We start from the raw sequence: 13,185 nt of genomic DNA on the forward strand, positions 1-13,185 counted from the left end.
AACTATCAGGTCTTTGGGCAGGCGGCTCCTCATACCTGGGACGCCCCCCCCCCCCCAATGCCCACCTGGAGACCGCTTCTCTGCTCTTTAAAGTTTTCCTGAGCTGTCACTTCCACAGGAAAGCTACCCTGTTTCCTACCCTAGTCAGCGCTGTTCATTCGTTCAGGAAATATCTGAGCACCCACTATGTGCCCCACACTGTTCTAGGCTCTGAATACGAGGCAGAGCTCAGTTTAGTGGGGACACATAATACGCTAGGGAGCCACAGAGGGTTAAGGAGGAAGAAGGACAGGATGAGAGTTCGGTCTCAGGAATATCTCTGGCTTCTGTGGGAAGGGTGCATCAGAGAGAGCAAGAATAGCAGCCCGGAGCCCAGGAAGGAAGAGGCTGGACCAGGGCAGAAGCTGAGGGGATGGGAGAAGGGGGCATACTGGAGAGTTATTTAGAGATGAAAAAGTAAGAGTCAGCCACTGACAGTCTGCGGGGAATGAAGAGGAAGGAATATGCTAGACTGAATGTTCCTTGAGAACAGGAACCACATCTCCCCCTCTGCAGTAGCTGGACTACCAGGTTTCCCACATCCCTGGGGCAAGAAGTAGGCAGAGATTACTTAAGCGGGGTGGGGAGGGGGAATGTGTACAACTTCCGCCTTGCTTGCTTACAAAGAAATTGTTTGGGACCTCTCTTCCCTCTTCCCGTTTGTTTTTGTTTTTTTGGTGGCATTTGGGATCTTAGTTCCCCAACCAGGGATGGAACCCATGCCCCTGCAGTGGAAGCGCAGAGTCCTAACCACTGGACTGCCAGGCAGGGAATTCTCGCCCCATTTTCTTTTTTTTTTTTTTAATAACAGTTTTAGGGACTTCCCTGGTGGTGCAGTGGTTAAGAATCCGCCTGCCAATGCAGGGGACACGGGTTCGCTCCCTGGTCTGGGAAGACCCCACATGCCGCGGAGCTACTAAGCCCGTGCTCCACAACTACTGAGCCCGCGTGCCTAGAGCCCGTGCTCTGCAACAAGAGAAGCCACCGCAATGAGAAGCCTGTGCACCACAACGAAGAGTAGCCCCCGCTCGTTGTAACTAAAAAAAGCCCACGTGCAGCAACGAAGATCCAAAGCAGCCAAAAATAAATTAATTAATTTAAAAAAAATAACAGTTTTATTATGAGCTACATTCCCATACTATAAAATTCACCCTTTTAAGGTGTAAATTCAGTGGTTTTTAGTATATTCACAGAGTTGTGCAACCATCACCTCTATCTAGTAACATTTTTATCACCCCAAAAAGAAACCCTGTACCCATTAGAAGTCACTCCCCATTCTCCCATCTCCTAACCCTAGGCAACCATTCATCTATTTTCTGTATCTAAGGATTTACCTATTCTGGATACTTCACATAAATGGAATCATGCAGGCCTTTTGTGTCTGGCTTCTTTCACTCAGCATAATGTTTTCAAGGTCCGTCCACGTTGTGGCATGTATCAGTACTTTATTCCTTTTACAGTCAAGTAATATTCCATTGTATGGATATACTACATTTTACTTATCTATCCATCAGCTGAGGGACATTTGGGTTGTTTCCACTTTTTGGTGATTATGAACAATACCGCTACGAACAATCAGGTACAAGTTTTTGTGTAGACACGTGTTTTCAGTTATCTTGAGTATCAACCTGGGAGCGGAATGGCTGGGTCATCTGGTAACTCTATGCTTAACCTTTTGAGGAGATGCCAGACTGTTTTCCAAAGCAGCTGAACCATTTTACGTTCCCACCAGCAATGTACAAGGGTTCCAATTTCCCCACATCCTCGCCACCACTTGTTATTTTCCTTTTTTATTTTATTTTTTAAAATTACGGTCAACCCAGTGGGTGTGAAGTAGTTTCTCAATGTGATTTTTTCCCCCCAGGTTCATAATTTATTGTACAAATTGAGTATCACATGATAAGCTGACATTAGTTTCTCCAGGCATGAGAACTTATGAGATGAGGTACAGTTTAGAATCCATTTATGTGGCTTTCACAGCTAGAGTTTTTTTGGACCTTAACTTGAAGTATAAGACTATCCAAGCAATACCTCTATACGTGGCCAGTACACAATTCATTCTCCCTGTGAGAGTATAAGAGTTGAAATATTTTTTGATACCAGTGAAATGGAATTGGGTGTCAGTTTCTGGACCTGCCACGATTTCAGCCTTCTAAAAGGCACAAACCGCCAGCCTGTCTCAAGGTGGTTTCGATTTGCACTTCCTTAATGATGAATGATTTTGAATATCTTTCACATGCTTATTGGCCATTTGTATTGCTTCTTTGGTGAAATGATCTATGCAAATCATTTGCCCACTTTTTATTTTATTTTATTTATTTATTTAATTTATTTATTTTTGGCTGTGTTGGGTCTTCGTTGCTGCGCACAGGCTTTCTCTAGTTGTGGCGAGCGGGGGCTACTCTTCGTTGGGGTGCGGGGGCTTCTCACTGCAGTGGCTTCTCTTGTTGCGGAGCACAGGCTCTAGGCACGCGGGCTCAGTAGTTGTGGCTTGTGGGCTCTAGAGCGCAGGCTCAGTAGTTGTGGCGCACAGGCTTAGTTGCTCCACGGCACGTGGGATCTTCCCGGACCAGGGCTCGAACCCGTGCCCCCTGCATTGGCAGGCGGATTCTTAACCACTGCGCCACCAGGGAAGCCCTGCCTGGCCTTCCTCACTCTTTCCCTGACTCCCACAGCTTGAACACCAAGGTCCACAGACCACGGGATGGAAGAAGGAACTGGGAACCCACACTAACTGCTTGGAGCAGAGCCTCCTTGCCAATGAGGCTGCTCATGTAGGGACTATCCAGGGGAGAGAAGTAAGCTTCTATCTCCTTTAAGCCACTGTATTGTTGGGTCTCTTGTTACAGCAGCTTAGCCTGTACAGACACTGTTTGCATTTCATCACTAAATAATTTAGCAGTCGCACTTTTAAGTTTCCCTTGAGTGCAGAAATCATGATTTATATTGCCAGTTTATTTCCATTTTTACCCACTTGAAATCTCCCAATAACTTTTATTTCCTACCATTAACCATTTGTAACATTATCAACTACTGCATTTGACTCTGGCAGTAGAAAATACACATTGCTAAAAAACACACACTGACTGACCTGTATTTTTTTGTGCTTCAAGTTGGATCTTGAATGTTTGCCTCTAATTTGAAAGTGAATATGCAGAAACGAACAGTAAATCCAAATGGCAATCTTGTTTGCCTAAGTGTGGGTTTTGTGCTGTTTGGATAGGATGGGGGACCTGTGTGAACACATCGATCACACACGAGGAAGTGATGACAGAAAAGATGCTGAACTGGGTATTTGGTGATTCTGCCTTCCAAAGGTGATGCCCATAGCAGATTGTGGTCCATGCTGAGGGCCAAGTGGAACTTGAGTGCATCCCCAGCGTGGTGCAGAATGAGGGCAACTGGATTCAGCCCTGCTTTTACTGATGACCAGCTATGTGACTTCAAAAGCACATCCCTCCTCTTTGGGCCTCCATTTTCCCATTTCCAAAATGAGGGTTTAGGACTAGATCAGGATTTCTTCAGTGGGTCTGGGGGACCCTGGGTGTTTGGGAACTCAGGCTTGGAAGACAAGGACCCAGGAGAATATTTTTAATTTTGTAACTTCATTTCAATGATCCTCAGAGAAAATTAATAGAAACACGTCCTGGACTCTCTGGAAGGTGACTTTACAGAGGACTATGCTGTGAGACTTGGGGGTCTGTGATTACAATCTCATTAGCATGAAGCTGGGGTCCAGAACTGAAATGCCCACCAGGGCCAGGCAGGCTCCACATGAGAGAACGAGGCCCTCCTAAAAGGGGGCAGCGGCCACGTGGCCCTGGCGTCTGGAGTCTCACAGGAATGAAGGCCCAGTGTTGCCATATCACATGATAGCCCATGAGGTGCCAAAAATCTGGAGATAAAAATCTCCCTGTTTTTAAATGTTGGCAACTGATTTACGTTTTTATAAAACACAGTGGGGCTGAAAACCAAATGTGTCCCAGAGTGCCACTTCTGACCTTAGTCGACATTGAATGTTTACTGTGTTGGTGAGTGTGTGTGGCTACCTCACTGGGTGTCTTCCACCTGCCCCTCAGGTGCCTTCTCCCCTCTTCTGCACCTACTCTGAGCCCAGGGAGGCTGGCTGGCGTGAACTATATGAATGGGCTCCCTGGCCCTTAAAGGCCTCAGACTTCTGGTTGGGTTTCGCTAGCAGGAGATGAGAGGAGAGAGAAAGGGCTGAGGGACTTGTTCCCTCCTTGCCTGACCAGCTTCCCCAGGACCTGGTGCCTCTCCCTACATCCCCCACTCCTCCTGGGGATGCCTCTCTCCCCTCTCACCACTCCCTGCCCTGCCCCAGTCCCTGGGGGTGGGGAGGAATCTCCACACCTCTCTAGATAGTCCCTTCATTAAACTCTCCTCAATTTTACCCCTTTGAGGGGGCCATCTGCTTCCTCCTGGCCCTCTAGCTGGCACACATACCTCTGGGTTGTCAAGACTCCAAGGCAAATGACAATCGTCCTACCTCTGCTCATATTATTTTGCCATTTATATATTCTTCCCCACTGTGGTAGTCACCAATCACAACTGAAATGCATTTCCTTAGAATTACACTTTAATTTTTCATATCTTTAATACATTGAGGTTTTCCTAGAGCAGGAACTAACTACTCCCTTATCTACTACTGGTTACAGAGAAAGGACAGAGAGAGACAATATGTAAATGATATGTTGGCTATTAGTCTGGGAGAAGTTAGGAAGCCGGAGACACTAAGTATCGGTGGAAATGTGAGGACATCATAACCCTCATGCCTGCTGGTAGGGCAGCCCTTCGGAAGGCAATCTGAGTCAAATTAGATTAGTGCAGAGCGGCCATGAGCCAGCAATTCTTTCCCTATGTATATGTCCTGTAAACTTTTCCACGCTGGTTTATAAAGAGCATGTATGACGATGTTCAGTGTAGTGCTATTGGGGGGAGGGGGCAGGGACAGGCTGGGGGTTGGGGAGAGCCTGGTTGTCCATTATTGGGACAGTGGAACATGGCGAGTGCACACCTTCAACTCCATGCAGCGGTTAGAAGCCAGAGCAGAGGCGCACAGAGCCACATGGATGAGTCGTGAGGCTACAAGGCATAGCGCTGAATGAGAACATAATGCAAAAAATGCAACCGAGACTATGATAAAACATGCATCGATTAGCAATACCTGCATGTACAAACCCACAGGTATAGGGCTCCCAGATTTATGACAAAGTGAAATTGCAGTTCAGTAGGAAAAGGAAAGTCTTTTCAATAAATGGAGCTGAGTCAACTGGACATCCATGTGGGGGAAAAAGAGAACCTTGACCCACACTGTACACAATAATAAATATACTTCATACCATTTGGCTTATAAATCTAAATGTGAAAGGAATACAATAAGGCTTTCAGAAGAAAACATCAAAGACTATCTCCATGACCTTAGAGTAGGCAAAGATTTCTTACACAAGACACAGAATTTTAGGCATACAGGAAATAATGATTAAATAATTATCAGATTAGACTACCTTTAAATTAAGAAATACTGTTCATCAAAAGGCAACGTCAAGAGAATGAAAAGTCAAGCCACACAGTGGGAGAAAATATTCACAACACATATATCAGACAAAGGACTTGTAGCCAGAATATATAAGAACAACCGCAAAACAATTAGAAAAAGGCAGGAAAATTAACAGGAAAATGGGCAAAAGACTTGAATGGGCACTTCACAGGAGGATATCCAAATAGTCTGTAAATATATGAAGAGGAGCTCCACTTCATTAGTTGTTTTTAGTCATCAGGAAAATGCAAATTAAAACCACAATAGAATGCACACCCATTAGAATGGCTAAAATTACAAAGACTGACCACACCAAGGGTTGGATGTACAGCAACTGAATCATTCATACACTGCTGGTGGGAATGTAAAATGATACAAACTGGAAGTTTCTACTAAAGTTAGATATACACATACCTTATGACCCAACAATTTCACTCCTGGGTGGGTATAAGCCTCAAAAATGAGTGCTTATGTCTCTCAAAACATGTATATTTAGAGCAGCCATAATCTGTAATAGTTTGTGATACTACAAACCACTAGTTTGTAATAGTCTAGTTTGTGACATCCCCAAATTAGAAGCAAACCAAATGCTCATCAACAGGTGAATGGATAAACCATGGCATTTTCACACTGTGGAATACTATACAGCAATGAAAAGGAACAACCTACACGTACAGGTAGACATGGGTGAATCTCATGAGCAGCGTGTTGAGTGAATGAACCCAAACACAGAAGGGTACCCACTGCATGGTTCCATTTATATAAAGTTCAAATGCTAGCAAAATGAATGTACACTGTTAGAAGCTAGGACAGTGTTTACTCCCGGGATGATACAAAGGCAGCCTGAGAGGGGCTTCTCTGGGGCTGTCAGATTCTGTTTCCTGATCTGGTTACAAGGGGGTGCTCATTGTGGAAATGCTGGACACACAATATATCTGCCTTTCTGTGTCATGTAATACTTTTTAGAGTTAAGAAAACATGGATACATGCACACTAATTAGCAACGCACGTGTTGCGAAGAAAAAGATTTGCGTTAAAACAATCAGAATGATTGCCTATAGGAGAGAAGGCATTGGTGTGAGATATGGGACTAAAAGAGAATAAAGGAGTAGATCAAGAGGAAAGGGGCTTCCAACACTGTGAAGCAACTATAGTCCAATTAAAAAAAAAAAAAAAAGAGGAAAGGGGCCTCCACACAAACTGTGGAGCATGGGACTTCCCTGGTGGTCCAGCGGTTAAGACTCCGTGCTCCCAATGCAGGGGGCTGGGTTCAATTCCTGGTCAGGAACTAGATCCCGCGTGACACAACTAAAAAGATCCTGCAGGTTACAACTATGACGCAGTGCAGCCAAATACATAAATAAATATTTAACAGAAAAAAAAAACAAAACTGTGGAGCATGATTATGGGAACTCTCTGTAATGAATGGGACCCAGACAATTTTTAAAAATATCTTCATGCAGGGACTTCCTGGCGGTCCATTGGTTAAGACTCCACGATTCCACTGCAGGGGGCATGGGTTCGATCCCTAGTGGGGGAACTAAGATCCCGCATGCCGCACAGTGCGGCCAAAAAAAAATAAAAACCACCTTCATGCAAAAACGTATTACGGAGGACTCTGCTCAAGGGTTTGGCCTTAGTGTGAATAGAGAAAAACCATGAGAGAAGTGGGCAAAGGGACGCAAAAGAAAATGCACCCTAGCTGTCTACGTCATGTTAGCATCTTGACCAGCAGGATAGCAGCACCTCGAAGTCACTGTTAAGCTGAAGTTACTGGTTTTGTGGTTTGGGTCTGGAATCCAATATAATGTGTTTTAGTTGTAGAGAACCATAGGCATAAGAGATATAAACAGAGTTGTGTGTTTTTGTGCATTTAAGAAAACCATATTTCAATGATAACACTTATATGTGGAATCTAAAATACGACACAAATGAATTCATCTATGAAACAGAAACCGACTCGCCGATACAGAGAACAGACTTGTGGTTGCCAAGGGGGAGGGGGGTGGGGGAGGGAAGGACTGGGAGTTTGGGATTAGCAGATGCAAACTATTTTATCTAGAATGGATAAACAACAAGGTCCTACTGCCTAGCACACGGAACTACAATATATTCAATATCCCGTAACAAACCATAAGGGAACAGAAAACCATAGTTCTAATAATTTAAGTAGACACAGGGAGTATATGAGAATTTTTTTTTTTTCTTAGAGGGGTCCCTACATTTCTCTGGACTCGATGCTGTCTGAGCTGTCCAGGGCTGGTGCTCTCTGAATCAGCGGTTCTAAGAGTTGAGGAGTCCTTGATCCTCACGTTACCACATCCCACCTCTGCTTAAAATCTCACCATAGCTCCAGGTGCCCTCACACTCTTCGGAATGGCCTACAAGGCCCCTCAAGATCTGGCGGCCACTGGCTCCTTGCCTGCCATCATTTACTCACCACTTCACTCCAGCCACTCTCAACTTCTAGAAGTCTTGCCTATGCTGTTCCCTCTCTCTGGAATATTCGTCCACTCTCTTCCCCAGGCTTCACTCCTGTTTGTCCATTAGGGTTCAGCTCAGCCATCTCTTCCTCCAGAAAGCACTCTGATTCTCTAGACTGGATCAGGCCCCTCATCTGGTCTCCTACAGCCCTGAACTTGCACATCTGGCCTCTGCCTGTGCCTCCCCCATCTCGGCCCTGATCCCAGTGGGTCATCATTTTGGGCTGGATCTAACTTTCCCACAGGACTGGGAGCCCTGGAGGAGCAGGACCAGGGCTGCCTCAGTCACCACCATGTCTCTCCTATTGTCCAGGACAGGACAGGCGCAGAGCAGTCACTGATTAAATATTTTGTGGATGAAATAATAAATTCTAGAATTCTAAGTTGATACGTTCCCAGGTTTTTTAATCTATGAGTCTAAAAATACAATTTTGGGACTTCCCTGGTGGTCCAGTGGTTAAGACTCCACACTTCCAACGCGGGGGTGGCGCAGGTTTGATCCCTGGTTGGGGAACTAAGATCCCACATGCCGTGCATCACGGCCAAGAAAAGAATAAAAAATAAAAATTTTTTTAAAAATACAATTTTGGGCTTCCCTGGTGGCGCAGTGGTTAAGAATCCGCCTGCCAATGCAGGGGACACGGGTTTGAGCCCTGGTCCGGGAAGATCCCACATGCCGCGGAGCAACTAAGCCCGTGAGCCACAACAACTGAGCCTGCGCTCTAGAGCCTGCGTGCTGCAACTACTGAGCCTGTGTGCTGCAACTACTGAAGCCCACATGCCTAGAGCACGTGATCCGCAACAAGAGAAGAGTCCACAATGAGAAGCCCGCGCACCGCAATGAAGAGTAGCCCCTGCTCGCCGCAACTAGAGAAAGCCCGTGCGCAGCAACAAAGACCCAGTGCAGCCAAAAATAAATAAATAAATAAATTTATAGAAAAAAAAATTTAAAGTTTCCACGAGTATATGTTTATATTCTTCTAGGTGTCTAAACCAGAGGAAGCTAGCCATCCATGGGTTGAATCTGGTTCAGACTTTGTGCACTTACAGTTTCTTGTTTTTTGGTTTTTGGTTTTTTTGATTGGGAAATTGCAGATAAACATCAGAGCTAGCAGCTCTGGGCCTGCCTTTCCCCATGGTTAGAGCAGGTGACTAGGGTGACCACAGCCCCCAGGCCACTCACTCGTGTATGTCACCTGCTTTCCCAGAGGCCCTTGAGTTTAACAACCTGCTCGACATCTTATAAGTTTCCAAGAATCTTAATATTGAAGATCCCATGATTGTCAAATGCTGAGTTACTAAAATTCTGAGATTCTAAGGGAACTCATTCTGACTTTTGGATTTTAAGATTTCATGACTCTTGACAATATATATTTTATGTGTATAACACTCCATGTTTCTGAGATATTAACATTCCAAGGGTCATCGTGCTAAGGGTCTAATGTTTTAAAGGCTTATGATTATGGAGTTACATGTCTCTGAAGGGTCTTCGTTCATAAAACTTTAATATTGATGATTAAACACTTCTGAGGTTCTAAAGCCCCATGAATACAAAGTCCTAAAGTTCAAGGGCCTACAGTTCCAAAGGTCTAAGGTCCTAAGATTCTATAACTAGACAGTTCTCTGGTCTTTGCTTATATTGTCCTAAAACAACCAAGTATGGTGACCAACCATTGAAGTTGTCCCAAGACTGAGGGTTTCAGTGCGAAAACCATGAACGTGTGGTTATTCTCTCTTAAAGTGCTCAGGGTCCACGTTTCTAATCTGAGATCCTATAGGTTTAGGATTATAAAGCCCTAAGGATCTATGTGCATTAGAGTTTAAGTTTCTGATGTTCTAAGACCCTAGGAGCCAACGATTAAAATGTCTTAAGATCTGTGATTATAAAGTTCTGTTTACACGAGTCTCCACTTCTAAAGGTCTTGGGTTCAAAGAATCTCTGGGTATGACATTCCAAGGTCCTGAGATGCGAGGTTTCAGCATTTCGGGATTCTAAGGAAGTCCGCTTAGAAAGTCCCACGTTTCTGGGATTGTACTGATACGTTTCTAAGGTTCTATGGCTGCACTGCCCCATACAGCAGCCACAGCCACGTGTGGCTATTGAAATTTAAATTAATTAAAACTAAATCAAATTAAAAATTCAATCCCTCAAATAGCACTGGCCACATTTCAAGTGCTCACAGCCACAAGTATCAGTGGTTAGTATATTGGACATCACAGATACAGAGCATTTTCCCATCATCATGGAAAGTTCTATTGGACAGTGCTGGTCTAAAGATTCAAGGTCCAAATGTCTGTAACTCTCTTCCCAACCTCCAGGCCATCAGGGTACAAAGACACCACCCCAGCAGCTTCCTCCCTTCCTTCCCTCCCACCCTCGCACCCCAGCCCTCCTCCAGGTACCTGCCAAGGCCTTGATCCTCGAGCACTCAAAGAGTGAGGCGGCCGCGGTGGAGGCGGCTGGTTGCTCCCGCTCCCAGCCCCGATCTGGGCTCTCCCAGCGGGCTGCAGGGTTGTTATTGTTAGGGGCTGGCGGCCCTTCCATGTTATCCACTTCCCCTGGTACCTGCGCCATCGGGGAAGCTGAGGCCTGGGGATGAGGAGAGGAAGGTTAGGGCTAGAAACAGGGCCTGAGTTCAGAGGTCCCACTTCTAACAGCACCTGGCTGTGAGTCCTGTTCCCTTTCACCTTCAATTTCTCTGTCTTTAGAAGGGACATGATAATAATGACAATAATGTTCACCCTGACCACATCACAGGGCTGTGGTCAAGCACCAAGTTTAGTGCAGGGTAGGGGCTCGGCAAACTGTCACTGTTGGGACTTCCCTGGCCGTCCAGTGGTTAAGACTCAGCGCTTCCACTGCAAGGGTCACAGGTTCGATCCCTGGTTGAGGACCTAAGATCCCACATGACACAGAGATCCCGCATGCCGTGCGGCAAAAAAAAAAAATTGTCACTGTTATTATTGTTAGAAAGATAGCATTGTTATCAATAGAACTCTATAAGGCAGTAATAACAATAATTCACATTTATTGAGCAGTTGCACTGTGCTCAGTACTTTATATGCATTATCTTATTTAATTCCCACAAATTTAATTCTGTAAAGAAAGGTACTATTAAGCCTATTTTACAGAGGAGGAAGCTGAGGCACAGAGGGGTTAATTCACTTGCCCAAGGTCACTCAGCTAGTGAGTAACCAGGATTCAAATGTAGTCACTGTGATCAAATAACTGCATTTATGGCCTCAGTTCTTCATCCTTATAGCCACACCCTTTGCCATATAACTCTTCAGTGTTCTCCCACTCTGGGGATGGGAAGAATGGAAGAGGAGGGTGGGGGGACATGCCTTACCCCTTGACTCTGGGTTTGGCCACATGACTTGCTTTAACCAACAGTATTAGGTAGAAGTGCTGGTGAGTTCTGAGCCCAGGACTCAGGAGACACTGCATGTTTTTGCTTGTGTTTGACTGTGGCCATGAGAAAAACACTACTAGGCTAGTCCAGGTCCAAGGCCCTCATCACAGCCAAGGTCAGCTAGAGCAACCAACAGTCAACATCCCCCTACCCATCCTAACTGGTGAATAAGCTCATATAAGCCCAGCCTAAGTCGCTGACCTCAGACTGACTTGAGGCTAAAAAAATGCTTAGTGTTTTAAGACACTGAGTTTGGGGTGGTTTCTTATGCAGCATTATTGTGGCAACAGCTAACTGACATACTGTCTGACTCCAGAGCTATGTTCTAGAACACTGCCAGATTGTAAATATGAAATTTAAGGGTGTGGGAGACATTAGATACATCTCCTCCACCCTCTGGAACCCCAGGCCTGATTCTAAGACTAAGAAAGGAGGGAGTTGGGAGGAGATCAGTGTCCCCATTCTTAAAATATTCCGACAGTTGCCAACTCACCAGATTTTAGGAAGGCAGGGTCTAGGTCTTGGTCAGTGTAGTGGAGACTGTCCCTTTCAACAGACACTCAAAAATCCATTATTATTTTTCCCTTCTTCCACGGAAAGCTGTAAGTGGGCACCTGTGTGACCTTGGCTGAGTCACTTACCCTCTCTGGAGCTCAGTTTGTTCATCTGTAAAGTGGTAATGATAATGGTACCCATTTCCTAGGGGTGTTTGAAGATGACAGGATTAATAATGCAGGGAACATGGTATCTAGTACACAGCAAGCCCTCAATACATGGGCCTTGCTATTATTATTCATCCTCCAGTCACATATCTTAGCAAATAAAAGTGCCTGTGCTGGAGTCTGACAGAAATGAGTTCAAGTCCTGCTTTATTCTTGCTGTATCTTTAAACCCGATTACCTTTGACTTGGCTTCTCTGTGCCTCAGTTTCCCTCCCTGTGAAACGGTGAGCACAAGTGTTTCCTCAATGGAGGATACTTGGAGATGGAGGGGCACTTAGCACTTCGTGATGTCTCAGGCAGTCTGGCGGTGGAACAGCCCTGGCCATTACGTGATTCAACGGGAGAAGGAAGGGAGAAGGTGGTGGCGGAGGTGGAAGGGGGTGTCCTGCAGACTCCAGGAAAGGTTGGCTGGGCGAGGCTGGGGATGGGACCTGAGATAGGATGCTTTAACCCTTCCAAGGCCGCGCCTCTGTCTCCCTGCAGTCTAGTCACCGCTCCCAAGGAGAGGGGCCTGGGAAGGACAAGGCTTGGATGAAAGACCCACGCATGGCGCGGAGGCTGGACTGGGTTGAGGGATGGGAGCTGATTCTGCCCTCGACGCTCCGCCTCCCCCAGCCGGGGGGACCCTCGGGGCTCAGGCCATGCCCAAGGCGCGCGGGGGAGGGATGCTAGGGCAGGTGGGAAGATGCTGGAGGGAGGGGCTATCCATCCCCAAGCCGCTCACCTGGGCCCGCGGCCGCCGGTGCCGCTGTCCCCGCTGCTGACCGTGCCCGACCGCCCTCCCTGTCGGCGTCCACGGCCCGGTCTGGCAGTCTCTGCTCGGCCCCACCGGCCCAGCCGTTCGGCCAGATCCGCATGCGCCGCGGCCGCCGGCGCGCCTCCTCCCGCTCGCGCGGCCGCCGCGCTCGGCGCGCCCCCGGGACCCCCTCCCGCCCGCGGTCCCCCGCCAACCCCGGCCGCCTGCAGCGCCG

At 46.5% G+C, this 13,185-nt stretch overlaps 1 protein-coding gene and 1 pseudogene across 6 annotated transcripts in view; both read right to left on the reverse strand.

Moving 5' to 3' along the window:
- SPTBN4 (spectrin beta, non-erythrocytic 4) overlaps nucleotides 1-13,036 on the reverse strand; it is a 73,647-nt gene extending 60,611 nt beyond the window's left edge. For 4 of the 5 annotated variants that reach the window (XR_014256743.1, XM_082437517.1, XM_082437516.1 and 1 more), the window contains exons 1-2: nucleotides 12,939-13,018; nucleotides 10,483-10,669 (exon numbers count right to left, since the gene is read on the reverse strand). Coding sequence is in view for 4 of the 5 variants with exons in the window: in XM_082437517.1 (XP_082293643.1) it covers nucleotides 10,483-10,654 (172 nt within the window). In the remaining variant the exon portion in view is untranslated. Of the gene's footprint in view, nucleotides 1-10,482; nucleotides 10,670-12,938 lie in introns of all 5 variants that reach the window. The other variant, XM_082437515.1, reaches the window with a different exon arrangement.
- Nucleotides 84-2,813, reverse strand: LOC309649596 (ATP synthase membrane subunit K, mitochondrial pseudogene; annotated as a pseudogene). Its single transcript has 2 exons — nucleotides 2,769-2,813; nucleotides 84-2,191 (listed from the first exon to the last, which is right to left on the reverse strand). The product of its transcript is annotated as an ATP synthase membrane subunit K, mitochondrial pseudogene (transcript).
- Nucleotides 13,037-13,185: the final 149 nt, after the last annotated feature.

Source organism: Balaenoptera physalus, assembly GCF_965194825.1.
Source record: "Balaenoptera physalus genome assembly, chromosome: 19".
NCBI lineage: Eukaryota > Metazoa > Chordata > Mammalia > Artiodactyla > Balaenopteridae > Balaenoptera > Balaenoptera physalus.